Below are 26,594 nucleotides of genomic sequence, written 5' to 3' on the forward strand. Positions count from 1 at the left end.
TGTTCCACCAGCTACTACAGATCATGGCTCCTTCAGTACACCCTAAGTCTGTCTAGTCATTGTCACTTCCGTCCCCACCAGGTGCAGTGAACATTGCATGTCCAGCCAAAGGGCAGGAACCAAGCTTTGGAATCCAATCTACATCTCCCACATAGCAGTGCTGTGCTGCTGCAGAGCCATTGGGCCATCCCCTACTGCTTCCCTGTTTGAGATACTCCGGTAACAGTAGCCTGGCTTGCATTGATTTTTGCTTGCTAACAGGAGGTCACTGTTGGAGTTATGGCCTCCCATTTCCTTCACTGTGGGTGGGAAGCTCGGCCCAGTGTATGGAAGGAGAGAATAACTCTGCCCTTTTTCCCTGCTCAGTCTATCCAGCCTTGAGAAGGAGAAATGCAGGCTCATGATGGAGCTCTTCCCAGAGGAGAAGGTGAAAAGAGCGTATTACCTGAGTCAGAAGCAGCCAGATGAGGTAGGAGCACATGTGCTATCTGACAGTTGAATTCTGCTTTTCTTTATAGCTTCTTTCATGCAAAAAGGAAGGTATGGCATTTGGTCAAAGAACCTCTTTCTAGGTTCAGGGGATCCTCTGTGTAGCTCTGTAAACTTGATATGGTACAAGATATGTACAGGGATTACCACAGAAGAATAGGAATATGAGAATTGCCATTCTGGATCAAATCAAGGTCCATCAAGCGCAGCATCCTGTCTCCAACAGTGGCCAATCCAGCTCACAAAGTACTTGGCATTTCCCATAAAGTAGGATCTAATTCCTGTTACAAAAATCTAATGGTCAAATAAGAATTGTGACATTTTCTAAGACCTTGGATACTTCCAACATAGTCGCTGACAGCAGGCACACATATCCCAACCCATGCCTATTAAACCAGGGCAACTTATCTTTAGAATACTTTTCTTAACAACATCTGTGACTTTAAATAGAGAAATTTTCTGTGCAAGAGGATATTCCGTCCACATTCATATAGGATGTCCGCAGTGGTTCTCAGTCTGCCCTGTCACTCGGTGATTTGCCAGGGGGAGCTCTTGCTATTTCTAAATAAATGTAAAGGGGAGTACCATGCTAACCACCAAATCAAAAATGTTTTATAATCGTGCTAAAATAGTTGGTTAGTCATGCTGTATTGAATAAAATGTCACAACATCTTGTCGCTACCCCTCAAATCACCCAGAGGTCAACTCTTGCTTACTTGAGGGCTCCAGCAAGAACTATACAGGACTTACCTGCACATGTAACCGCCAACTAGAATCCAGCTTGCCGCTGAGCCAAGTACCCTGCCTTCAAGCTGGTAACATGATAGCTCTCTGACACTGGCACCACCTGAAATCTGACTCCAACAGGTGGCAGCTGATGTAGATGAGAAGACCCAAGGAGGAAATATAGTCAATCAGGCAAGGATTGGGGTGGGCGGAGCACCAAGCCAAGGTTGGGACAGACAGCAAGCAGAGCGAGGTCAGAACAGGTCCAGGTCAAAGCAAATGCTCTGGTTCAGGGGTAAACAGGAGCATTAAATACTTACACAGTGCTTATGTCATCGAGTTGTGCCATAAGGCTTCCTGAAGCTCCATACGTCTTAGGTGGGTTCTCTGTATGTACCCAGATCAGTCCAGACTCCTGGGTTTTGCAGTCACTGCCACACAACCTGGTGTGCCACCTGCAGTCCCTCAGTATTTCTCTGTCTCCAGCAGATGGAGGAGGTGCAAACCTGCAGTCTGAACCTGTTAAAATAAATAAATAAATAAATAAATAAAAGTAGAAGATAGGAAACTTTCCTGCCAGGAGGTTGGGGCCATCCCTCCTGGTTTTGAAGTGGACGAGCAGGGGGTTGGGGATCCTTCCAAGCTGGTGAAGCCACTTCCCTCGCTTCCAGAAGGATTAGCAGACCCTGCTGCCACTCTTCATTTCAAGGAAGTCCTTTTTGTCTTTGTAGTAAACTTTAAAAAAAAAAAAACTTAGTGCTGCTTTTCTTTTTTTCTTCCCTGTCGGCACTGGCAGAGCAGGACTGATGCTAGACAGGCTCAGCTCTAGCGGCTCTCGTGGCTTGTTTTTTCCTCGGGCATCTGAGTGGGCTGAAGCATGCCACACGGATGCAGGTGCGCACCACGTGCGGGGAGACACGCACCTCTCTCGAGCCAGCCTGTGTTCCCGTGGCTGCTTCAACATGGCAGTGCGGGCCTGGGAGGTCCTCAGCTGTGTCGGGGGAAGCAGCGGATCCATTCCTGGAGAGCAAGGGAACGGTGGCCATCTTGGCTACTTTCACGGCTGCTTCAGAGGCTGCAGGGGGGGAGTCTCCCTTCACCGCTGTCCCCAGCTGATCTGAGGCCCGGAGGGTTCAGTCGAGAGAGGACGAGGACCTCCTGGGGGAGATGTCTGATTCTTCCACCTTCTGATCTGATTTCATTCTCTTGTTGCACAAGGCTTACTTGGCCTGGAGAGCCGCGGGGTGGCATGCTTCCAAACAGGGGGTGTCAGAAGGTTCGCGGCCCAAGAAGACATCCAAGCTTTCAGGGGCTTCTGGGTCTACCAGGGTTCAGCAAGTCCTTGGGATGCCTGCGCAGGGGACTTCTACAGACAATTTTTCTAAGGTTCCATCTGGAGAAAGCCCTCCAGAGGCAGATCCTTTCCTGGGGAGACAGGATCTGAATGAGAGGCCAGGGAAGGTCCCGGCTGTGGAAGGGAACAATCCAAAGGTGATTCGTCAGTTTCACAGAGAAGAGTTGGGACCCTATCCTACTATTAAACATCTCTCCAAACTAAGAATTTCCAAAGCTATACTTACCAATCCTCTTCAGCCACTATTAAGATGATTTTCATATTAAGCACGTGCTTCCGTTCCTCTTCTACTGAAAGGGTGTGGGGCTTCTGGAAGCTGGGGCTGTAGAGCTCGACGCCTGGATTGCTTGCTGTGACCTTTGGTGTCCTCTCCCAGGGGATGCTGGGAGCAGTATGCAGATGAGCCTTCTGGTCCTCTTCTACAGCCAGAAGGATCTCTGAACTTTAAGCCTTGTCATGAGGGATCCTTTTCTGAGGATTACGGATTCAGCGGTCTCCTTGAGGACAGTTCCTTCCTTTCTGCCGAAGATGGTATAGCCGTTCCACTTAAATCAGTCAGGGGAGCTCCTGGTTTTCCCAAACTTGGATGCTACGGTGCCTCATGCGAGAGAGTTGCAACTCTTGGATGTCAAGCACACATTGTTATAGTATCTTAAAGTCACTAACAGCTTCCGATTCTCAAATTACTTTTTTGTGCTATGGAGTGGTGCAAAAAAGGGTCATAAGGCATCAAAAGCCACAATTGCTTGGTGATTGAAGGAAGACATTGGCTTCACGTACATCTGTCAGGGTCATCCTATCCCAGAAGGGTTAAGGACTCATTCTACCCATTCCCAGGTGGCCGCCTAGGCCGAATGTCAGCAAGTCTGGCCGCAAGAGATTTGTAGTATTTGGGTAATTGCCAGGTTCTTGTGGCCTGGTTTTGGCCTCTATTGGAAACAGGATGCTGGGCTTGATGGACCCTTGGTCTGACCCAGCATGGCAATTTCTTATGTTCTTATGTAGGGTGACTACTTGGAAGTCATTGCACACTTTCGCCAGGCATTATTGTTTGGATGTCCAGGCCCCAGAGGCCATGGGCTTTGGTGAAAGTGTACTTTGAGCGGGACTCTCGCAGTCCCACCCTGTTTAGGGAAGCTTTGGTACATCCCAGGAGTTTGGACTGATCTGGGTATGTACAGGGAAAGGAAAATTGGCTCTTACCTGCTAATTTTTGTTCTTGTAGTACCACGGATCAGTCCAGAGTCCCACCCAGTTGAGGAGGGGAGATTTGGAGAGTCTGCTCGATCTGTTGTTGTAATTCATTTGAAGAATGGCACAGGTTTTGTTAGTCTTGTATGTTTTTAGTGTGGGCAAAGTTATCTCTTCTAAGTTTCCTTTTCCCACTACTTATTCAGGGGGATGATATTTTTGTTATTGGTATTGTTGGTATCTTGGCGTGGGTATTTATCAATACTGAAGGACTCCAGGTGACACACCAGGTTATGTGACAATGTCTGCAAAACTTTCCCTGTCTACAGTTCCTGGAAGGTAGGCAAAACTCAGCAGTCTGGACTAATCTATGGTATTACAGGCACGAAAATTAGCAGGTAGGAACCAGTTTTCCTTCCCTAATTAGTTACAGAATGCAGGGCACAGCCAGGATGCCAGAGGCCATGCTGGAAGGCTGCAGGGGAGCGCAAGACATCAGGCCGGGACAGATACAGAGAGGTACTGAGAGCTCAGTGCAAACCGCTGGGGTTGGCAACATATTACAAAGCCGTTCCCTGATGGTTTCTGATGATGCAACTCCACAAATGGAGGTCACCCAGCTTCCAGAAAAGAACTCTGACTTCACACCCAGAAATACAGGGATAATGTAATACAGTGGTTCCCACATGGGCTCTGCCGGAAAGGAGATAAGTGAAACTGCTGAGAAATAGAGCAGGCTGACCTCTTCTCTGAGGAGTTATTCTCTAAGGCTGCTGCCAGCTGATCTCACTGCCTACTTCCATGCAGCCCACGTCGGGAGGAGAGGAAGATCGCAGGCTCAATGAGCCCAAAGTCACGCAGAGAAGAGCAGGAGTAGAATGGGACTGCTGGATGTTCATGGCATCGATCAGACCTGCTCTTCCCTGCCTCCTCAGCATGGCAAGGAAGCAGGGAAGCACAGGGCTAATCGATGCCATGAGGTACCTGAACCGGCATGTAGAGGAGGCGGGGAAAATTGTACCTGGTCACCACTATGAGGAGCCTGAAATCGCAGGAAGTGGATGAGGGGAGGGCTGATGCTTCTAGCATTGAAATTAGCTGCTGCTGCACATGACTGGAGGAGGCAAACAGTCATAACCCTGAAGAGCGTCTGTGGGTGCTATTGCATATGCTCTGGCTACCTGGCTGGACTGACAATGAGTGAGAAAATTTGCACTGAATGAGTAGAATGGACATGGGGAGTGGGATGGAAGGCAAGAAGGAGGACAGGACTGGGAGCCAGCACATGGAGTGGGGGGTTTTCAGCCTGGGACTCCTCCTGCCCTGCCCCCCCCCCCCCCCCCGGGCCCTTCACGTTTTACCACGGATTTTGTGCTACTCATACACAACGCTTATCTGGCACGAATGAGTCAGCCTCCAGACCCCACGACAGGACCCCCGCCACCCAAAGTGCCCAGGGCTGCAGATACCCCTGGGGTGCGGCTTGCACTGCCCCCGGTGGAGGGAGTTCATCCAGTTCCGGATCCCGGACTAGTCTATCCACTGCTTGGCCTGGATGACTCACTGCTCGCGGCACAGATGGAAGGAGACGACCCGAGGGTAGTACGGATTTTCCAGTGGGAAGAGTTGGATGCTCTCATTCCGCACATTCTACAAGAGTTAGACATCGAGGCTCCCCAGGACCCACCAGGGCCCTCCACCTCAGGAAAGAAGGGGGACCCAGTACTAGCGGGACTTCGTCCTCCATCAAGAGCCTTCCCTACCCATCCTACCTTCATGCAACTGTTAGCCAGAGAATGGGACGCGCCCGAATCCTCACTGAAGGTCAGCAGGGCAATGGAGAAGCTATACCCTCTCCCCGAGGACTTCTTGGATCTTCTTAAGGTCCTGAAGGTAGACTCTGCAGTATTGGGGGTCACAAAACGTGCGACTATCCCGGTCACAAGAGGCACGGCCCTGCGTGATCTGCAGGACCGGAAGCTGGAAGTCTATCTCGAAAGGGTGTTTGAGGTTTCCGCCCTCGGGATCCGAGCGGCCATCTGTAGCTCCCTCGCGCAATGAGCGGGGCTTCGCTGGGTACAGTAACTACTGACCTCTCATCTGTCTAGTGGCCACTCCCGCACCACTAGACAGATGATGCCTAGGACACCCTCTTCTAGATCTCAGTTGTGGACTCGTTCCTTTCGAGGTCGCAGACCAACTAAGGACGGGGTGGCCCAAGGGGCTCCTGCCAATTCCTCTCAATGATGCCAGACTGATCCACTCCTTGACCCCCCAGGATCGGGGGGCGCATCTCGCTCTTTTACAAGGAGTGGATTCGCATCACCTCGGATCAGTGGATTTTAGACATCCTAACCCTCCAAAATCCAATGCGAGGTTACGCATTGGATTTTGTAAGACCCCCCAAAAGACAGGTTCCTCTTTTCTCCCTGCGGAACACCCCACAAGCAGCTTATTGTTTGCCAGACTCTCGACAGGCTCCTGGCTCTCGGGGCTATCATTCCAGTACCTCCCAAGGAGGTGGACTCAGGACACTATTCAATCTACTTTGTGGTTCCCAAAAAGGAGAGTTCCTTCTGCCCGATACTGGATCTCAAGATGGTCAACAAGTATCTCAAGGTCCTTCACTTTCGGATGGAGACTCTACATTCCGTGATCGCGGCAATCCACCGGGGGGGAATTTCTTGCCTCGCTGGACCTGACGGAGGCTTATCTTCATATTCCTATCCTCAAAGTGCATCAGCGTTTCCTCCGCTTCAAGATCCTGGGTCAGCATTTTCAATTCAAGGCCCTCCCGTTCGGTCTTGCAACCGTCCCCCGAACATTCACGAAGGTTATGATGGTGGTGGCGGCAGCCCTCAGATGCGAAGGGATCTTAGTTCACCCATATCTGGATGATTGGCTCATCCGAGCAAAGACACTGACACAGGGGCATGCAGCGGACACTCGGGTGGTGCAACTTCTACAATCCCTCGGTTGGGTTATCCGTTTCACCAAGAGCAGTCTTATTCCGTCACAGTCTTTGGATTTCCTGGGGGCGGAGATCCATCTCTCTCACCTTGCAGCCTCCCACATTGCGGGCGTGGGCAACATTCAGGCGGACTTCCTGAGTTGACAACGTTTGGATCCCGGGGAGTGGGAACTCTCTGTGGAGGCGATGCAGCTCCTCCTTTTTCCCAGCTTTGAGCCTCGCGCGTTGATTGAGCTCTAAAAAAAAAAAAACTTGGCTTCTGCCTTGTGGAAAACTTAATTTTCGTGTTTTTTTGCGTTCATTTTCTTCGTCCATCCCCCTCTTGGTGCCTCCCCATAGTGTCCCCAGTCAGGGTTTTCGGCGTTTGGGTACATTTTCTTTTCACTGTCTGTTCCCACTGTGGTGGCAGTGCCTCGATGCCCGCCAGCTATTGCCGCCCACCACCATCATTCTGTTCTCCTTTTACTTCACCCCATCATGGCCACATACGGCTTTCACTGATGCTACTTATGCACCAGGGTGACTCTGAAGGGAGGTTCTGTTTGACTCGACATAATGGATCAGCTAGTTGGGTCAAAGAAGCCCAAGCCATTAGCATCGAAGGATCTCTGAAGAAACATTGGCACAGGTCCCCGTCAATGCATGGGGATGCACCGGCTTTTGCCCCGATGCCCCCGAAGCGACCCCATGGCGAGGAACACCCATTCTCCATCAATGCTTGGGATCCACGATGATCTCCAACCCTAGCACGGGTCTGAGGAAGATCTGGCCACCCCTCCTTCCTCCCAGTCTGTGTTAGCATCAGCTATGTTTGAGGAAGAGCTGGAGCGTCAAGTCTAGCTGATAGTGGAGCAGGCGCTGCAGGGAGTGCCAGAGCCACTCATCCTCGTACCGCCTCTGAAGAAGCTCAATGTGCTCATCAGTGCATTACTGGCCCAGGTGGCGTCAGTTCTCAGGATGGCACCAAGGCCTTCCCCTACCGATATGGTGGTCATCACTGGTTCCTCCTCCGAGAAAGCTCCGCCGAGGCCTATAGTCGCCCATCATAGGACGAGCACCTAGGACCCCATCCCCTGTGGCATACATTGAGGATTATGGTCCCTATGATCCCTGAGGGGATGATCAAACTGAGTCCTCCAAGGACTTGGATGGTCTCTTGTCATACCCGTCTCCAGATGAGCGAAGGAGGTCGCCACCTGAGGAACTAACCTACATAGGTTTTGTGAGGGTGATGGTGGAGGCCATCCCATTCCAGCTTTTAACTGAAGAGGATGCCAGGCACAAAATGCTTGAGATCCTTCGGTTCGTGGAGCCTCCTAAGAAGATCATGGTTGTCCCAGTACATGAAATCTTTAAGGATTTGCTGCTGAGGATTTGGGGACACCCCCTCACAGTGCTTCCCGTTAATAAGGTTGATGGGGATTATCTTGCCAAAAGATTGCTGGATTCGATAAGCGTCAGCTGCCTCACCAATTGCTGGGGTCAATTCTGCCCTCGAGAGGGCCAAACGCTATCGGACCCATTCCTCGGCGCCCCCAGGGAAGGATCACAGAGTGATGGATGCTTTTGCAAGGAAGATGTTCGAAGGCACCATGCTTGTTGCCCACATAGCCGTCTACCAGCTCTTTATGAGCCAATACTCGCAGAACATCTGGAAGCAGGTGCAGGAGGTGGCTAAGTAGTTGCCTCAATAGTAAGAACATAAGAAATTGCCATGCTGGGTCAGACCAAGGGTCCATCAAGCCCAGCATCCTGTTTCCAACAGAGTGCAAACCAGGCCAGAAGAACCTGGCAATTACCAAATCACTAAGAAGATCCCATGCTACTGGTGCAATTAATAGCAGTGGCTATTCCCTAAGTAAACTTGATTAATAGCCGTTAATGGACTTCTCCTCCAAGAACTTATCCAAACCTTTTTTGAACCCAGCTACACTAACTGTACTAACCACATCCTCTGGCAACAAATTCCAGCGCTTTATTGTGCGTTGAGTGAAAAATAATTTTCTCCGATTAGTCTTAAATGTGCTACTTGCTAACTTCATGGAATGCTCCCTAGTCCTTCTATTATTCGAAAGTGTAAATAACCGAGTCACATCTACTCGTTCAAGACCTCTCATGATCTTAAAGACCTCTATCATATCCCCCCTCAGCCGTCTCTTCTCCAAGCTGAACAGCCCTAACCTCTTCAGCCTTTCCTCATAGGGGAGCTGTTCCATCCCCTTTATCATTTTGGTTGCCCTTCTCTGTACCTTCACCATCGCAACTATATCTTTTTTAGATGCGGTGACCAGAATTGTACACAGTACTCAAGGTGCGGTCTCACCATGGGGTTACATTGGCCATCCTCCAGTCTTCAGATACAAAGGATGATAGGTTACAAATTTTAGCTAATAGATCAGAAATTTCATTTTTGAGTTCCTTCAGAACCTTAGGATGCATACCCATCCGGTCCAGGTGATTTGCCACTCTTTAGTTTGTCAATCTGGCCTACTACATCTTCCAGGTTCACAGTGATTTTGTTCAGTTCGTCTGACTCATCACCCCTGAAAACCATCTCAGGAACTGGTATCTCCACAACATCCTCATTAGGAAGCAAAGAATTCATTTAGTCTTTCTGCAATGGCCTTATCTTCCCTAACCTTATCTTCCCTAAGAGCCCCTTTAACCCCTACGTCATCTAATGGTCCAACCAATTCCCTCACAGGTTTCTTGCTTTGGATATATTTTTAAAAGTTTTTATTGTGAGTTTTTGCCTCTTTGGCCAACTTCATTTCAAATTCTCTCTTCGCCTGTCTTATCAATGTTTTACACTTAACTTGGCAATGTTTGTTTTATTCTATTTTCTTCAGATGGATCCTGCTATCAATTTTTGAAGGATGTTTTTTTGGCTAAAATAGCCTCTTTCACCTCACCTTTTACCCATGATGGTAATCGTTTTGCCTTCCTTCCACCTTTCTTAATGCATGGAATACATATGGACTGCGCCTCTAGGATTGTATTTTTAAACAATGACCAAGCCTGTTGAACACTTTTAACCTTTGCAGCTGCACCTTTCAGTTTTTTTCTAACTATTTTCCTCATTTTATCAAAGGTCCCTTTTGAAAGTTTAGTGTTAGAGCTGCAGATTTACTTATTGTCCCCCTTTGTTATTACATATTGACAATATATTTATTGTCCCCCCTTCCATGTACTCCATCACTTCACCTTCTCACCTTACCGCTAACCTCATGCCCTCTAAGTTATTACGTTAATTTGTTACCTCTCCAGTTCTCCTTTTCAGGCTCACCATTATAGCATCCTCTAGCTGCAGCACCGTTGTTGCACCATGTTACTTTATGTGGTCCCCCTCCCCTCTCCCTGTTCAATGTACTTTCCATCTATTGTTTGATGTAAACAGATATGATGTGCCTACTAATATCGGTATAGAAAAGCTGTTAAATAAATAAATTAGTTTAAATTTGATCATGTTATGATCACTGTTACCAAGTGGCCCCACCACCGTTACCTCTCTCACCAAATCCTGCGATCCACTAAGAATTAAATCTAAAATAGCTCCCTCTCTTGTTGGTTCCTGAACCAATTGCTCCATGACAAGACATCCTCATGTCGCTAATGCACAGGGGTCTAGAGTGTGGGAAACACAAGGTCCATGTGACCTATGATGTCTTCAAGGCAGCATCAAGGGTCTCTGCAGTAGGAATCGGTGCCCGCAGGATGGCATGGTTGCGGGCCTTGGATCTCCATTCAGAGGTACAGGAAAGATTCGCTGATGTGCCGTGTACTGGAGAGTATCTCTTCGGAGATAGGGTGAGAGATGCTGTGGCCCAACTCCGCGCCCATCATGAAACTCTCCACCAGTACTCCAGACCCGTCGTCTTCCTCTAGGAGGCAGGAAGTCTTTTTGCCAAAAGAAGTAATATCCCCCACCACCTTGATCCTGTCTACACCATCAGAGCTCCCACGGCCGTCCCAGGCAACAGAGAGCTCCCTAGCCCCAGCCAGCTCCTCCGTTAACTTCGGGGACGGGGTTTTGACTGTCCTTAGGGAGCGTAAGCCAGTTGCCCATATCTGGGACAATGGACCCTCCAATGGCCCAGTGTAACCTCGTACCAGTGAGGTCTATCCATCATCCGCCAGGGGTACCAATTAAATCTATTGGGTGTCCCGCCAAATTGCCCTCTGTGCCCACTTTGGGGGCCAGTCGCACATCAGGAGATAATACGAACGGAGTTCTTCTCCCTCTTAATGGCCAGAACGGTCAAGCCCATACCACCAGGGCAAAGAGGGTGGAAATTCTACTCCAGGTACTTCCTGATTCCAAAGAGAACAGGATGACTCCATCCCATCCTAGACCTGAGGGCCTTGAACAAATTTAAAAAAAAAAAAAGAAAGTTTAAGATGGTTTCCCTGAGCACTTTGATCCCCTTTTGTAAAAAGGGGACTGGCTATGCTCCTTTGAACTAAAGGACGCATGCACCCATATCGAGATGTTCCCAGGTCACAGGAAGCATCTCAGATTCATGGTGGGAAAACAGCACTTCCAGTATTGGGTATTGCTGTTCAGGTTTGCGCCCATCCCACAGGTCTTCACAAAATGCCTGGCCAAGCTGGTGATGCACCTTCGCAGACTGGGAGTGCATGTTTTCCCTTATCTGCATGATTGGCTGGTCAAGAGTACATTTCAGGCAGGTGACACCAGGTCCGTGCGCTTGACCATTCGGTTGTTGGAGTCACTAAGATTTGTCCTCAACTACTGTTCAGTTTGGAGTTAACAGTCTGCTTGGGAGTTAGCAATCTGTTCAGTTCGGAGCTAACAGTTTGCTTGGAGTTAGCTGTGGCATCCTAACCTCCAGGCCCTGTCGCTCACTGCCTAGATGTTAAGAGGTTAATCCTGCAGCCGCTTGATCTTTCTGAGGATGTGTTTCGGGTCCTGGTGGCTTCTAGAAAGCCTTCCACTAGAAAGTTCTACGGACTGAAATGGCAAGTTAAATGTAAGACATTTATAAGACAGGCTAAGAGAGAATCTGAAAAGAAGTTGGCTGAGGAGGCAAAAACTCACAGTAAAAATATACTGTGAATATACCCAAAGCAGAAAGCCTGTGAGGGAGTCAGTTGGACCATTAGATGATCGAGGAGTTAAAGGGGCTCTTAGAGAAGGTAAAGCCATCTCGGAAAGATTAAATGATTTCTTTGCTTCGGTGTTTACTGAAGAGGATGTTGGGGAGGTACCTGTACTGGAGAAGGTTTTCATGGGTAATGATTCAGATGGACTGAATCAAATCACAGTGAACCTGGAAGATGTGGTAGACCTGATTGACAAACTGAAGAGTAGTAAATCACCTGGACCGGATGGTATACACCCCAGAGTTCTGAAGGAACTAAAAAAATGAAATTTCAGACCTATTGGTAAAAATTTGTAACCTATCATTAAAATCATCCATTGTACCTGAAGACTGAAGGATAGCTAATGTAACCCCAATATTTAAAAAGGGCTCCAGGGGCGATCTGGGAAACTATAGACCGGTTAGCCTGACTTCAGTGCCAGGAAAAATAGTGGAAAGTGTTCTAAACCTCAAAATCACAGAACATATAGAAAGACATGGTTTAATGGAAAAAAGTCAGCATGGCTTTACCCAGGGCAAGTCTTGCCTCGCAAATCTGCTTCACTTTTTTGAAGGAGTTAATAAACATGTGGCTAAAGGTGAACCGGTAGATATAGTATACTTGGATTTTCAGAAGGCGTTTGACAAAGTTCCTCATGAGAAGCTTCTAGGAAAAGTAAAAAGTAATGGGATAGGTGGCGATGTCCTTTCATGGATTGCAAACTGGCTAAAAGACAGGAAACAGAGAGTAGGATTAAATGGACAATTTTCTCAGTGGAAGGGAGTGGACAGTGGAGTGCCTCAGTGATCTGTATTGGGACCTTTACTTTTCAATATATTTATAAATGATCTGGAAAGAAATACGACGAGTGAGATAATCAAATTTGCAGATGATATAAAATTGTTCAGAGTAGTTAAATCACAAGCAGATTGTGATAAATTGCAGGAAGACCTTGTGAGACTGGAAAATTGGGTTTCAAAATGGCAGATGAAATTTAATGTGGATAAGTGCAAGGTGATGCATATAGGGAAAAATAACCCATGCTATAATTACACAATGTTGTGTTCCATATTAGGTGCTATAACCCAAAAAAGAGATCTAGGCGTCATAGTGGATAACACAATGAAATTATCGGTTCAGTGAGCTGCGGCAGTCAAAAAAGCAAACAGAATATTGGGAATTATTAGAAAGGGAGTGGTGAATAAAACGGAAAATGTCATAATGCCTCTGTATCGCTCCATGGTGAGACCGCACCTTGAATACTGTGTACAATTCTGGTTGCCGCATCTCAAAAAAGATATAGTTGCAATGGAGAAGGTACGGAGAAGGGCTACCAAAATAAGGGGAATGGAACAACTCCCCTATGAGGAAAGACTAAAGAGGTTAGGACTTTTCAGCTTGGAGAAGAGACGACAGGGGGGGGATATGATAGAGATGTTTAAAATCATGAGAGGTCTAGAACGGGTAGATGTGAATCGGTTATTTACTCTTTCGGATAATAGACTAGGGGCACTCCATGAAGTTAGCATGTGGCACATTTAAAACTAATCAGAGAAAGTTCTTTTTTACTCAATGCACAATTAAACTCTGGAATTTGTTGCCAGAGGATATGGTTAGTGCAGTTAGTATAGCTGTGTTTAAAAAAAGGATTGGAGAAGTCCATTACCTGCTATTAATTGTTGACTTAGAAAATAACCACTGCTATTACTAGCAATAGCTATTACTAGACTTAGTTTTTGTATACTTGCCAGGTTCTTATGGCCTGGATTGGCCACTGTTGGAAACAGGATGCTGGGCTTGATGGACCCTTGGTCTGACCCAGTATGGATTGTTTGTATGTTCTTATGTGGTGTGAGCAGAATGCCCTAGATCCGTTCTCCTGCACCACATACAAACTGCTTGACTACCTTCTACACCTATCAGAAACTGGCTTAAAAACCAACTCAGAGTTCATCTTAGTGCAATTGGAGCATACCACCAAGGTGTAGATGATATGCCCATCTCTGTAAAGCCTATAGTTGTACATTTCATGCGGGGCTTGCTTCAATTGAAGTCTCTCCTAAGGCCTCCTGCTGTGTCTTGGGACCTCAACGTAGTGTTAGCTCAGCTTATGAAAGCTCCTTTTGAGCTGCTGCACACCTGTTACCTGAAATACTTCACCTGGAAGGTCATATTTTTGGTGGTGGTCACTTCAGCACACAGGGTCAGCAAGCTCCAGGCTTTAGAGACTTACCCACTTTACACTAAGTTTTTTCATGACAGGGTGGTCTTGTATATGCATCCTAAGTTCTTGTCTAAGGTGGTGACGGATTTCTATCTTAACCAATTAATCGTCCTGCCAGTTTTCTTTCTGAGGCCCCATTTGCACCAAGGTGAACAAGCACTGTACTGTTTGTACTGCAAACGAGCCTTAGCCTTCTATCTGGAACGGACAGAAGTCCATAGACAGTCCACCCAACTTTTTCTTTTGATAAGAATAGGTTGGGCATTGCCGTTGCCAAACGGACACTATCGAATTGGCTAACAGATTGCATCTCCTTCTTTTATACCCTGGCGGGACTACATCTTGGGGGTCATGTCAAGGCTCATTCTTTCAGAGCCATGGCAGCGTGAGTGGCCCACCTTCGAGCAGTTCTTGTGAAGGAGATATGCAAGGCTGTGACGTGGAGTTCTCTCCACACATTCATATCACATTATTGTCTGGATATTGTTCTGGAGGACAGATTGGCTGACATGACAGTAGGTTCGTCCAGTCTATCCTCCAGAACCTATTTGTTTGAGGTGTAGAATCCAACTCTACTAACCTAGGGCCCGTTTAGGCTCAGGCTGTTACCGTCTGTTATCAGGTGTTGTGCCTGTTGGCACCTTGTTAGGTGTCTGTTGGTCCCCCTTTTGGTGTTGGGGCGCAGCTTGTAGCTAGGGATTAACTTATGGGTGAGGGCTACCATCCTGCTTGTCCTCTGAGAAAGCAAAGTTGCTTACCTGTAACAGGTATTCTGAGGACAGCAGGATGTTAGTCCTCAGGAAACCGCCTGCCACCCTGCGAAGTTGGGTTTCTCCTATTTTTTATTTTATCGTAATTCCATGTTACGAAACTGAAGAGGGACCCGAATGGATATGTGGTATAGGGCATGCTCAGTGTGCCTAGTCAAAGTTTCTAGAAACTTTGATATAAGGTTTCTGTATCAGGCTCCATCTACAATATGTCACCCCCATATGTGAGGACTAACATCCTGCTGTCTTCGGAAAACACCTGTTACAGGGAAGCAACTTTGCTTTCTCCGAGGACAAGCAGGAATGGTAGCCCTCGGACTGTGTTCCTCTCCTGCAGCCTGAAGCCTGATTCATGTTTTGAGCCGTTAGGGACACCGTAGTTTCATGCAGTTCACAGAGCAAGTTGGGTACTGAGTCTAGAGAAGGGAGGGATGGCTCAAGACACTTCTGCTTCCTTCTGCCGACCTTGACCAGCCATGATAAGGAGTTTATCTGTGGGGGAATGGGGCAAACTGGTTGTCCTGCTTGTTAGCAACTATGGGACAAATCAATGTGTGTTTTATTTTAAACTGATTTCCTGGTCAAGAGGATCTTATCGAGTTCTATCAGTTTAAGCCAAAGGTCAGAAGCCAGAGAGATGCTCCAGCTACTGTACTGTTTCTCTGAACAAAAACAGTTTATTGATTCTCTTCTCTTGCTTTGGATGCTGGTAGATGATTGACAGCTGTGGAAAGTTTCTGATTCTTTATACATTTTGTGATCTGGTGCAATCTTGCTCTTCCAGCAGCAGTCGCATGCTGTAGGGTGTGCTGTACTTGGACCTTAGTCTGATCTAGCATGATAATTCTTATGCTGTTTTGATGGAGGGATCAGGTGTAGGAGTGATTTGAGGAATTGGATGTGAAAGGAAGAATGACAGAAGGTTCACTAGGTGGTGTAAGAGTTGCTGGGGTGTGTGAGAAAAGGATTGGAAGGAAGGTGATGGGAGGATCGGCTGGGGGAGATGCAAAAGAGGTTGGAGAGGTGAAGATTGAGAGCAGGGTCTGCTGGGGGGGAGAGGTTGAGAGAAAGGATTGACTGAAGAAAGTGGAGATAAAAAGAGGGAACCAGCTGGAGTGCAGGGAGAAGGGACTGCACTCCTACTAATTTGTTTTGGTCGTTGTCTGAGATCATGTGAATTTCCAAGAGCTAAAATGGGGTCACATTGACTAAATGTTTGGTAAGGCCTGAGATAAGGTAATCCTATAGTGGAAATTTGCAAAGCAGATTTAATGTTTGGGAGCTGGGGCAATCTCATTGGGCAGGTTGCCAGCCACATAATATTTATTTATTTATTTATTTATTTTTAGTTTTTATAAACCGACGTTCCTGTATAAAATACATATCACACCGGTGTACAGTGAAGTAAAAAACTGTCGCCACGTGGGCGGCTTACATTATAACAAATAACAATTAACATTTAAATAACATTATAAATATTATAAATACATTTAACATTTTTAACAGATAACATAAAGATTAGAGGAGAGGTTACAGTAAACCATCGGGGTTGATTAAGATTCAATGATGCTCTTCAAGGACTATGGGCAACAAGTGAGTCTGGTCAAAGGCTAAACTGAAATAGTATTAGCTCATCCTGCTCTTAGTTCTCCGGGAAAGCTTGTGTGAAGAACCAAGTCTTTAGTTTCTTTTTGAATGTATTATGGCAGGATTCAAGGCGAAGGTCTGTAGGGAGTGAATTCCAGAGTGTGGGGCCCGCTGTGGATATTGCGCGTTTCCTTAGAGCAGTTTTTGCCGGCTGGGTGGTTAGCAGGTTCTTGTATGCGCTTCTGGTCGGTTTCTTGGAAGTATGTAGTTGGAGTTGGTAAGTTAAGTTGAGAGGCGCGATGTGTGAAGGGCTTTGTGTATCATCATAATGGTTTTGAAGTGAATCCTATATTTAATCGGTAGCCAATGGAGCTGCTGAAGGATGGGGGTGATATGTTCCCTTTTTTTGGTGTTTGAGAGAATTCTAGCTGTGGCGTTCATTACCATCTGGAGTGGTTTGGTGGTGCAGGCGGGAAGTCCCAGAAGGAGAGAATTGCAGTAGTCCAGTTTTGGGAGTATGATGGCCTGTAGGACCAGGCGGAAGTCTCTGTAGTTTAGTAGTGGTTTTAGTTTCTTTAGTGTCTGCAATTTAAAGAAGCATTCTTTCGTGGTGTTATTTACGAATTTGTTGAGGTTGAATCTGTTGTCCAGCAGTACACCCAGGTCTCTTACTTGTGGGGCGGAAGAAGTGACTGGACCTTGGCTAGCCGTTGGAGCGATGGGTAGAGAGTGATTTTCAGGAGCTATGAGTAGGATTTCTGTTTTGTTCGTGTTTAGTACCAGGTTGAGGCTGGCGAGTAGGTTATTGATTGCTGTGAGGCATTTATTCCAGTACGCCATAGTTATGTGAAGAGATTCAGCTATAGGAATGAGTATTTGAATGTCATCCGCATAAAGGAAATGTGTTAGCTTGAGATTGGTAAGTAGGTGACAGAGTGGGAGAAGATAGATATTGAAAAGTGTGGGTGACAATGAGGATCCTTGCGGTACTCCCATCTTGGATTCTATGGGGTGAGACTCTTTGTTGTTCACTTTGACCTTGTAGAACCTGTTGTCTAGAAATGATTTGAACCATTTGAACGCTGATCCTGTAATGCCTATATCTGAAAGACGCTGAAGTAGGCATGGGTGGCTCACTGTATCAAACGCTGCGGATAGATCCAGTAGAGCGAGGAGGCAGGGTTGACCTTTCTCCAGATTGAATATAATGGTGTCTGATAGTGAAGCTAGTAGGGATTCGGTGTTCCGGGTTTTACGAAAACCGAATTGGTTTGTGGTGAGGATGTTGTTATCATCGAGGAATTCTGAAAGTTGTCTATTTACAATTTTCTCCATAATTTTGGCAATCATTGGTAGGTTTGCTATAGGTCTGAAGTTGGCTGGGTTAGTAGTGGGAAGGTTAGGTTTTTTGAGGAGAGGCTTGAGCATTGCCAGCTTGAGTTGATTAGGGACATGGCCTTCAGTGAGGGAGCAGTTGATGATGTCTGCCAATGGTTTGGCAATGATGTTGGGGATGGAGCTCAGCAGATTGGAGGGGATGTGATCCAAAGGATGGGATGAAGGCTTGATCTTCTTGAGTATGTTTTCTATTTCTATGGTGGAAGTGTGTTCGAATGTATCGAGTGTGACTTGGGTAGTATTAGGTTGTTGGTTGGATGGGTCCGATGGTTGGGTACTGTAGGAAGCTGAGTGATTAGAGTGATTAGGAACCTTGAGGGGGGCGACCAGTGTGGAGATTTTTTTGTCAAAGAAGACAGCCAGTTCGTTGGCTTTGTTGAGCGCTTGATCATCTGGTATAATGGGTGTGGATGGTTTGGTGAGGGCTGATACGTAGGAGAAAAGTGCTCTTGAGTCGAAAATGAAGTGATGTATCTTTTTGGAGAAGAATTCTTTCTTGGTTTTGTTGATGTCTTTTCTATAAGCATTTAGGCATTCTAGGGTTTATTCCCTTCATTCTAGGGTTTATTCCCTTCATTCTAGGGTTTATTCCCTTCATTACTGGGTTAGTTTATTTTATTTTGCTTGATATTGATTTCTTTGATAGAAATATGATGGGTCATTCCCTGGGTATAGCAGCCACTGAATTCCTTGTAAAATACCCAACTATGCAGGGATATGCTGAAATGAAATATACAGAAATCTGGAAATGCAAGGTGCAGGGAAGAACAAGTTTGCTTAGCGTAAACTGTGTTTTCCATAGATAGATGAATTAGCCATGCTGTCTGGGTACGTCTTCCATGCCACTAGGTGGCAGAGCTCTCTAAGTCTCTCAAAGTCTTTCAGCTATGTGCTCCCTCCTGTATCCTGACAGGATTACCTCAGTCTCCTCAGTCAGTATCAAAGCGAGTTAGGTATGCTAGAACTGTCTGGGGAGGCGGGCGGGTCAACATGGCTAATTCATCTGTATCTAAGGAAACATTTTCACCTAGATAAGCAGCTGAGTTAGCCATGCTGTCTGGGAGCCCCCAGCTGACGTATTGAGCAGGTAATGTGTAATAATTATTGTTGGGGGTTTTTTTTGCTCAATTCGGGGAAACATAGCGGACAGTTCCTATGAAGGCTGTAATTATATGGAATCTGTGCTCTTCTGAAGGATAGTCCACCCCACTAGGGCATCATTCACCATTTGTTTATCTAAACAATAGTGAGATGTGAAGGTGTGAAGCGAGGACCATGTCGCCGCTTTACATATGTCTATGATAGGAACTTAATGTAGAGAGGCGATCGAGGCTGCCATGGCACGCACTGATGCGCCTTAGGTGTTTCTGGTAAATTTTGCAACCTTTGTTGATAACAAAACTGTATACAGTTCGATATCCATGTGGATAAAGTTCTTTTTGTCACAGGACGCCCTGGAGCGTTCGGCTTGAATGAGAAAGAAATAGTTGTGAAGGTCGATTGGGTAAAAGCATGCGTTTTTTGTAGTACGCTAGAGCACGTTTGCAATCTAAAGTGTGTAATTTCTTCTCAGCGTTAGTATGAGGTTTAGGATGAAATGTAGGCAAGGTGATCTGGTTAATGTGGAAACTGGAGATCACCTTTGGTAGAAACTTAGTGTGAGTGCGTAGGGTCACCTTGTCATTGTGAAATTGAAGATAAGGAGGGTAGTGAACTAAGGCTTGCAATTCGCTAACTCTCCTTGCAGAACTTAAAGCAACCAGAAAAAACACCTTCCAGGAAAGGTAGCGCAGGTGACACGTTTCTAAGGGTTCAAAAGGCGAAAGCATCAACTGTTTGAGAACTGTCTTAATGTCCCACAGTACCGGTGGTTTGTGAACTGGTGGACGGAGGTGTAATACGCCTTTCATCAACCTGGATACTAAGGTATGACATGAAATAGGCTCTCCATCTAGAGGGGTATGATAAGCGGCTATAGCGCTTAAATGAACTCGTAGCGAGGACGTACCAAGTCCTTTGCTATACAGTAGATGGAGATATGAAAGAAACCGTTCAGGTGGGCAATTTAACAGGTCGATACCTAGTGATGGACACCAAGAAGTGTAGCGTGTCCGCTTTCTCTGGTAATTCAGTCTAGTTGATAGTTTTCTAGAGGACAGCAGTACGTCCTGAAGAGTAGGAGAAATGTTTAGATGCTGATAAGCGATCCTTGCAATCTCCATGCCGTGAGGTGTAGCAAGGAGTATAGAGGATGTAGCAGTATTCCCTCGTCCTGGGTGAGAAGTTGTGGATTGTTGCCCAGGGGAGTCGGGCTATGGATTGATAGTCGTAGTAGGTAATTGTACCATGGTTGATGAGGCCATGCTGGTGCAATTAGGATTAGATCCACTTGATCCTCGATGCATCTCTGGAGTGTTCGAGAGATGAGTGGTATCGGGGGTGGAATGCATAGAATAGGTCTTGTGACCAATCGATGAGAAAGGCTGGGGCGAGCCTGAGGGGGCTTTGGTAAACCTAGCAAAACTTCTCTACTTTCCTCTTGTGCCCATTCCAGCATTTGCACTGCTTCCTTGCAGAGGTTCCAAGAACCGGACCCTCCTTCTTTGTTTATATAAAACATGGTCACTTGGTTGTTGTGTGCACCATGACTATTTTCCCTTGTAAGGAATCTTCGAAGGCTTGAAGGGCGTTTTTTTACTGCCCTGAGCTCCAGAAGGTTGATATGAAGTGTCTGTTCAAACGGGGTCCATTGACCTTGTGTCTGTAACGTTTGCAGATGAGCTCCCCATCCTGTGGGAGATGCATCTGTGGTGAGTATCACTTGATGTTGAAGGGGTCTCAGTGGTGAACCCAAAGTAAGTGTTTGTGGGAGTAACTACCATTGTAGGTCCCGTTTCATGCTGGTGGTCAAGGAAACGGGTGTGGACAATGGCTGTAGATATTGAGTCCATTGAAGTTTGAGACCCCATTGTAGGCGGCGCATATGAAGGCATGTGTGTGGAACCACATAAATGGCTGCCGCCATGTGCCCAAGGGCAGTGAGCACTTGACGAGCTGGTACTGTCACACTGTGAAGTAGTGTCGTAGAGATTGTAGAGAGAGCTAGTGCTCTCGGGTGAGGTAGGAAAGCTTTGTCTTGGATCGTATCGATGTAGGCTCCTATGAATTGTAAAATTTGAGTGGGCTCCAGTTTTGACTTCTCGTAGTTGATGAGGAGTCCGAGGTTGTCCAGGCAAGAAATCGTTTTGAGAAGATTCTCATAGTAATCTTGGATCGGATGCTACTAGGAGCCAATCGTCCAGGTAGGGAAAGATTTGCACCTTCTGACAACGAAGGTGCGCCACTGCCATGCATTTGGTGAAAACTCTGGGGGCTGAAGTCAGGCTGAATGGAAGAACTTTGTACTAGAAATGTTGATTCTCCTCCTGGAAAGAAAGGTAACACCAGGAACTGGGGTGCATTGGTATGTGAGCATAAGCATCTTTCAAGTCCAGTGAGCACATCCAGTCCCCGGGTTGAAGGAATGGAAGAATGGATTTGAGAGAAGTAATTTTGAACTTCTCCTTGTGTAAGTGTTTGAGGGAGCGTAGGTCCAGAATTGGGCGTAAACCTCCTGTTTTCTTGGGAATTAGGAAATATTGGGAATAGAAGCCCTGATGAAATTCCTGGGGAGGTAGCTTCTGGATGCACTGATTTTGTAAAAGAAGTTGGATTTCTTGTAGGATATGTTCCTTCTGAGGAACCCAGTGTGGGAGAGTTGGGAGGGATGAGAAATTGAGGGCATAGCCCTTCTGTATTATTGATAAAACCCATTGATCCGAAGTAATGTGATTCCAGGCTGGAAGATAGTTGGACAACCTTCCTCCGACTGGTGATGACGGTGGCATTGTTATTTTTAAAAACTCAACTGGGCTTTTGCCAGTTGAGGATGGGAATGTTGCCGTGGTTGCTTAGGATTTCTAGTACGCTGGTGTGCAGGCTGCTGTTAAATCTGTTGCCTTGATGGCTGATTGTACTGAGCCTTATAATAAGTGTAAGATCTAAAGGTTTTATAAGAAGACCTACGATAAGTCGAGGCAGCATACTGATGTCGTGAAGTATGTGGACGTTGCGGAGATGTTAAGGCAAGAACTGCTGTTTTTTGCTCCTTGAGTTTTGTTACAGTATCAGTGAACTGATCTCCGAACAAATTGTCTGGATGACATGATAAATTAGCCAATTTGTCGTGGACATTGTCCCTTATGACACTAGATCGCAACCACACGAGGCGTCTGGCTGCTAAGGCATTTGCTGAAGTCTTAGACGAAACATCAAAACCTTCATAGATGGATCTCAGTAAATGCCGCAAACCTTCCTCAAGGTTATAGTATTGAGGAGGTAAGGAAGTATCTGCTGAGGATTGCTGAAGATGTGGTTGCAATGCTTGCAGACTCTCAAAGATATTATGTTATGTAAAACTGGTGGTTTTGAATGCGGGCATTGAGCATTGCAGAGGAATATGCCTTCTTTGTGAAGTCATCCAATATCTTATTATCTTTAGTCGGCGGTGTGTTGGAGTGAATTCTGGATTTGCGAGCCTTTTGCATCGCCGACTCAACTACCATTGACTGGTGTGGAAGTTGAACAGTGGTATAGAAAGGAGAATCCTTCATTCTGTATTTCAGGTCAACTTTACGAAATGTTGGAGGAACTGTCAAGGGAGTAGTCCAAGATTTCTCCAGTAAAGCTGTCAATGCAGTGTGTTGTGGAAGGGCCATTGGTTCAGATGGCACGTCCAATATTTTGAGGATAGCCAGCATCTCTTGACAAAGATCTGGTATCTTCTTGGTCTGTATGTTCAGTAATTGACCCACCTTGTCTATCAACTGAGAATAGGTAAGGTCCACTGGTGGTGATGAATGCTCTGGAGGTATCTCATCTGGATCAGATGGGATCCTCCAAGGGAGACCCTGGGGAGATTGGGACATCCCATGGCGTTATCGGAATCTTAGATGGTTGTACCGGATCTGCTTGTGGTATAGACAGAAGCAGTTTCGGTGGCAACTGAGATTGCTCTATTGACTATAGAAATTGAATCAGAAGAGTAGTAATCTGAGAAATAGTTTGGTTTGCTAAGCCCGACATAGACTGATCTTGTAAGTGTCTTATGTGGGGTGGAAGAGCGGGTGGAAGAGGCTTCCTGGTTGGTGAAGGAGAATTATTCAAACCCTTGGAGTCAATGGAAATATGAGACAGTGCCCCAGGTGAAGATGGGGGGGAGTCTGACAGAGAAAGTGGAGATGTAGGTTGAGCGATACTCATCTCCTGTGTTGTCGAAGCTTCTCTGCGTCTTTTGTGACCTGAGTGATGCTTCTTAGGGTGTTTCTGCGTCGAATGCGTCGATGTAGAGTCGAATGCGTCGAGCAAAGGCGTCTGCATCAGTAACATTACATTTCCCTGCGTCGATGTGGTAGTGCTTCGATGCTTCGCTGCTTCAATCTTGATGCATGCGTCGGTGAAGCATGCAGTCGCAATGCCTCCAACGCATCTCCCACGCTCTTAGCCGATTTTCGGCTGACGCTTAACGGGCGGTGTCCTGACCTGTGGGGGTCGACAGAAGAGGCCCTCTTCTTCAAAGGGGACTTTTTCTTCAAAGTTGGTGCTGGAACTGATCTGACAGAGACTTCTGAAGAGGCATAAGAGTCCGAAGTCCTGGATCTCAGCTCTTGATGTTCTCTCTGCCTCCGGTCCTGAGGGGCCATTTTCTTGCAGTCCTCACAAGTCGACTGGTCGTGGGTCCCGAGGTAGAAGTGGCAGGAGATGTGGCTATCTGTTGCCGACATTAACTTACCACTCGAACAGAATTTAAGGCCTAGACGAGGCTTTTCTGGTTTGGATGTTAAGATGTTTTTACCTGTAGTAATCATTTCTTTTAACTTTTAACTTTTTTAAGACTTTTTTTCCTCACAGAATATATCTTTCTCTGGAGAAAGAGCTCTGCGTGCCCTAACGGTCTCGTGGAAAAAAAACTGACTGAGGAGACTGAGGTAATCCTGTCAGGATACAGGAGGGAGCACCTAGCTGAAAGACTTAGAGAGCTCTGCCACCTAGACGTACCCAGACAGCATGGCTAATTCAGCTGTTATCTACGTGAAAAAGAGGGAGAATGGTGGGCAAAGGTAGCCTGCCAAACTGGGGGGGAAGGGGAAATGTCTCAGCAGTTCTGTCTGTCTATCATTCTATATATAAAATTGTCATGCCAATGTCTTAGAGGGATTATATTGGTAGTGGGGAGATTTGCTCTGCCTATCCTGGGTGAAGGGAATAGGTGGGGGAGTGGTTAAGAGGTGTGCCCTGCTGGTTCTGGATGAGAGGAAATGAATGGCTCTGGGTGAAGGGGAATGGGTGTGAAAATATGGGAATCTCCCATCCATATTGGCTATGAAGGGGAATGGATGGAAGAATGCTGGTTCTGGGTGGGGGTACGAGGCTTGCCCCCTGCTGGCTCTGGGTAAGGAGAGTAGATGTGGGATGTGGCCTTGTACTGCAATGGACTCCATTCTCTCTGTCCCTGCTGTAGGACTTCTGTTCCTCCATCCTAGAGACACTGACCCCCGACGATGTGCGGATCCTGGTGGAAACGGAGGATGAATTTTCTCGACGTGGTGGCTTTGAGCGAGTGTTCCCCTCTTCCAGCACTAGCAGATACTTGCGCTTCTTTGAGCAGCCTCGCTACTTTAATATCCTTACCAACCAGTGGGAGCAGAAATACTACTGGAACAAACAGAGAGGTAAGGGTCAGCCAAAGCAAGCCAAGACTTGTGCTTACTGTAGGCAGCTGAGCATATGGTTTTGTTTATTTTTCTTGATACAGAAACATGGCAGCAGAAAAGGATCCTGTGGCCCATGTAGTCTGCTCAACCATCTAATTTATTTATTTAGCCCTTACAATTCCCATCGTTCCCTCAGAGATCCCGTGCTTTCTTGAATTCAGATATCGCTGTTGCTTCCATCACCCCCACTGGGAGGTTATTCCATGCATCCACTACCCAATCAAAGTGATTTACATTTATCTATTTATTTATTTATTTACAGCTTTTTTTTATACCGACTTTCGTGATTTATTTATTTATTTATTTATTTATAGATTTTTCTATACCGGGGTACGTAAAAAACATCACCTCGGTTTACATTCAAACAGTAATACAGCATTGCGCTTTACAATTTAACATGGTAACTGAACAAATACAATACAGTATATAACTATGTATTAAAAGAATATAAGCAATATATGAGAGATTGTGGCGGATAGGAAGAGTAGTTGAGGATACAGATCATTGATAGTAGGCTTTTTTAAATAGACAGGTTTTAAGGTTTTGTTTAAATTTTTTGTGGCAGAGTTCCTGGCGTAATTCAGAGGGCATGGTGTTCCATATAGTTGATCCAGCAATGATGAAAGATCGTTCTTTTGTACTAGAGAGTTTAGTCAGATTGGGTGCTGGGATATTTAGTTTGGCTAAATTCTGGAATCTCGTTGGGCGGGAAGACATTTTGAATTGCAGTTGATCTGTGAACCAGAGCATTTCTCTGTTTTGAATGGCTTTGTGTATCAGCGACATAGATTTATAAATTATCCTGTAAGCCACGGGTAGCCAGTGCAAAGACTGAAGAGCTGGAGTGATGTGATCATGGCGGCTTGTGTCAGTGATAATGCGGGCAGCTGCATTTTGCAGCATTTGCAAAGGTTGAATGGTGGCTTTAGGTAGACCCAGTAATAGAGCATTGCAGTAATCAATTTTTGACAAAATAGTTGCTTGTAAGACTGTGCGGAAATCATATTGGTATAATAGAGATTTAATACGTTTAAGAGTGTATAGCTTAAAGAAACCATTTATTACCGTGTCCGCGATGAATTTTTTAAACGTGAGATTGCTGTCAATGATGATACCAAGGCTGCGTACTTGTTGTGAAATAGAGGAGTTGTTTTGAGAAATATCAGAGTTGATCAGAATTGTATTTTTTGGAGGTGAGATTATGATAAGTTCAGGTTTATTGGTATTTATAGCCAATTGGTTGTCTGTGAGGATTGTTTTAATTTCTAATAAAGCTACCTTCCAGGTACTCAGTGCATTTGTGATTGTGCTGGTTATAGGTATGAGTATTTGAACATCATCTGCGTAGATGAAGTGTTGAAGACCCAATTTAGAGAGTAACCGGCATAGCGGTGTAAGGTAAACATTGAACAAAGTGGAGGAGAGAGAAGATCCTTGGGGGACTCCTTGAGAGAGGTTTCTTGGCTTGGATTCACTTCGTCCACATCTAACGCTGTATGTTCTATTGCTCAGGAATGACTGAAACCATAGTAAAGCCGATCCCGAGATACCTATTTCAGATAGACGGGTAATAAGGGTGTTGTGGTTTACCGTGTCGAAAGCAGCTGATATATCAAGAAGGGCGATGAGGTATGATTTGCCAGAATCTAAAGCTTTTAGTAGTACCTCAGAAAGTGATATCAAAAGCGTTTCCGTGCTGTGGTACTTTCTGAACCCATATTGGGATGGGAAGAGTATTTGATGATCATCTAAATAATCAGATAGTTGTTTGTTGATGACTCTTTCCATAATCTTTGAGAGGAAGGGTAGGTTTGATACTGGTCGAAAGTTTGCTGGATCAGATGAATCTAGGTTAGATTTTTTTATCATAGGGGTAATGATAGCATGTTTAAGTATAGAAGGAACTATGCCTGTGGTGATGGATTTGTTAAGAATCTTTGCAATAGGTTTTGCTATTGTAGAACGTATT

General features: G+C 46.0%; 1 protein-coding gene across 6 annotated transcripts in view; it reads left to right on the top strand.

The window, feature by feature from the left end:
* Positions 1–26,594, top strand: part of TTLL4 (tubulin tyrosine ligase like 4) — a 373,628-nt gene that overhangs the window by 283,684 nt on the left and 63,350 nt on the right. For all 6 annotated transcript variants that reach the window (XM_029605017.1, XM_029605022.1, XM_029605021.1 and 3 more), the window contains 2 exons: positions 367–469; positions 24,373–24,583. In XM_029605017.1, coding sequence (XP_029460877.1) covers positions 367–469; positions 24,373–24,583 — 314 coding nt within the window. The remainder of the gene's footprint in view (positions 1–366; positions 470–24,372; positions 24,584–26,594) is intronic.

The sequence above is a fragment of the Rhinatrema bivittatum genome, chromosome 6 (assembly GCF_901001135.1).
Source record: "Rhinatrema bivittatum chromosome 6, aRhiBiv1.1, whole genome shotgun sequence".
In the NCBI taxonomy this organism is placed as follows: Eukaryota; Metazoa; Chordata; class Amphibia; order Gymnophiona; family Rhinatrematidae; genus Rhinatrema; species Rhinatrema bivittatum.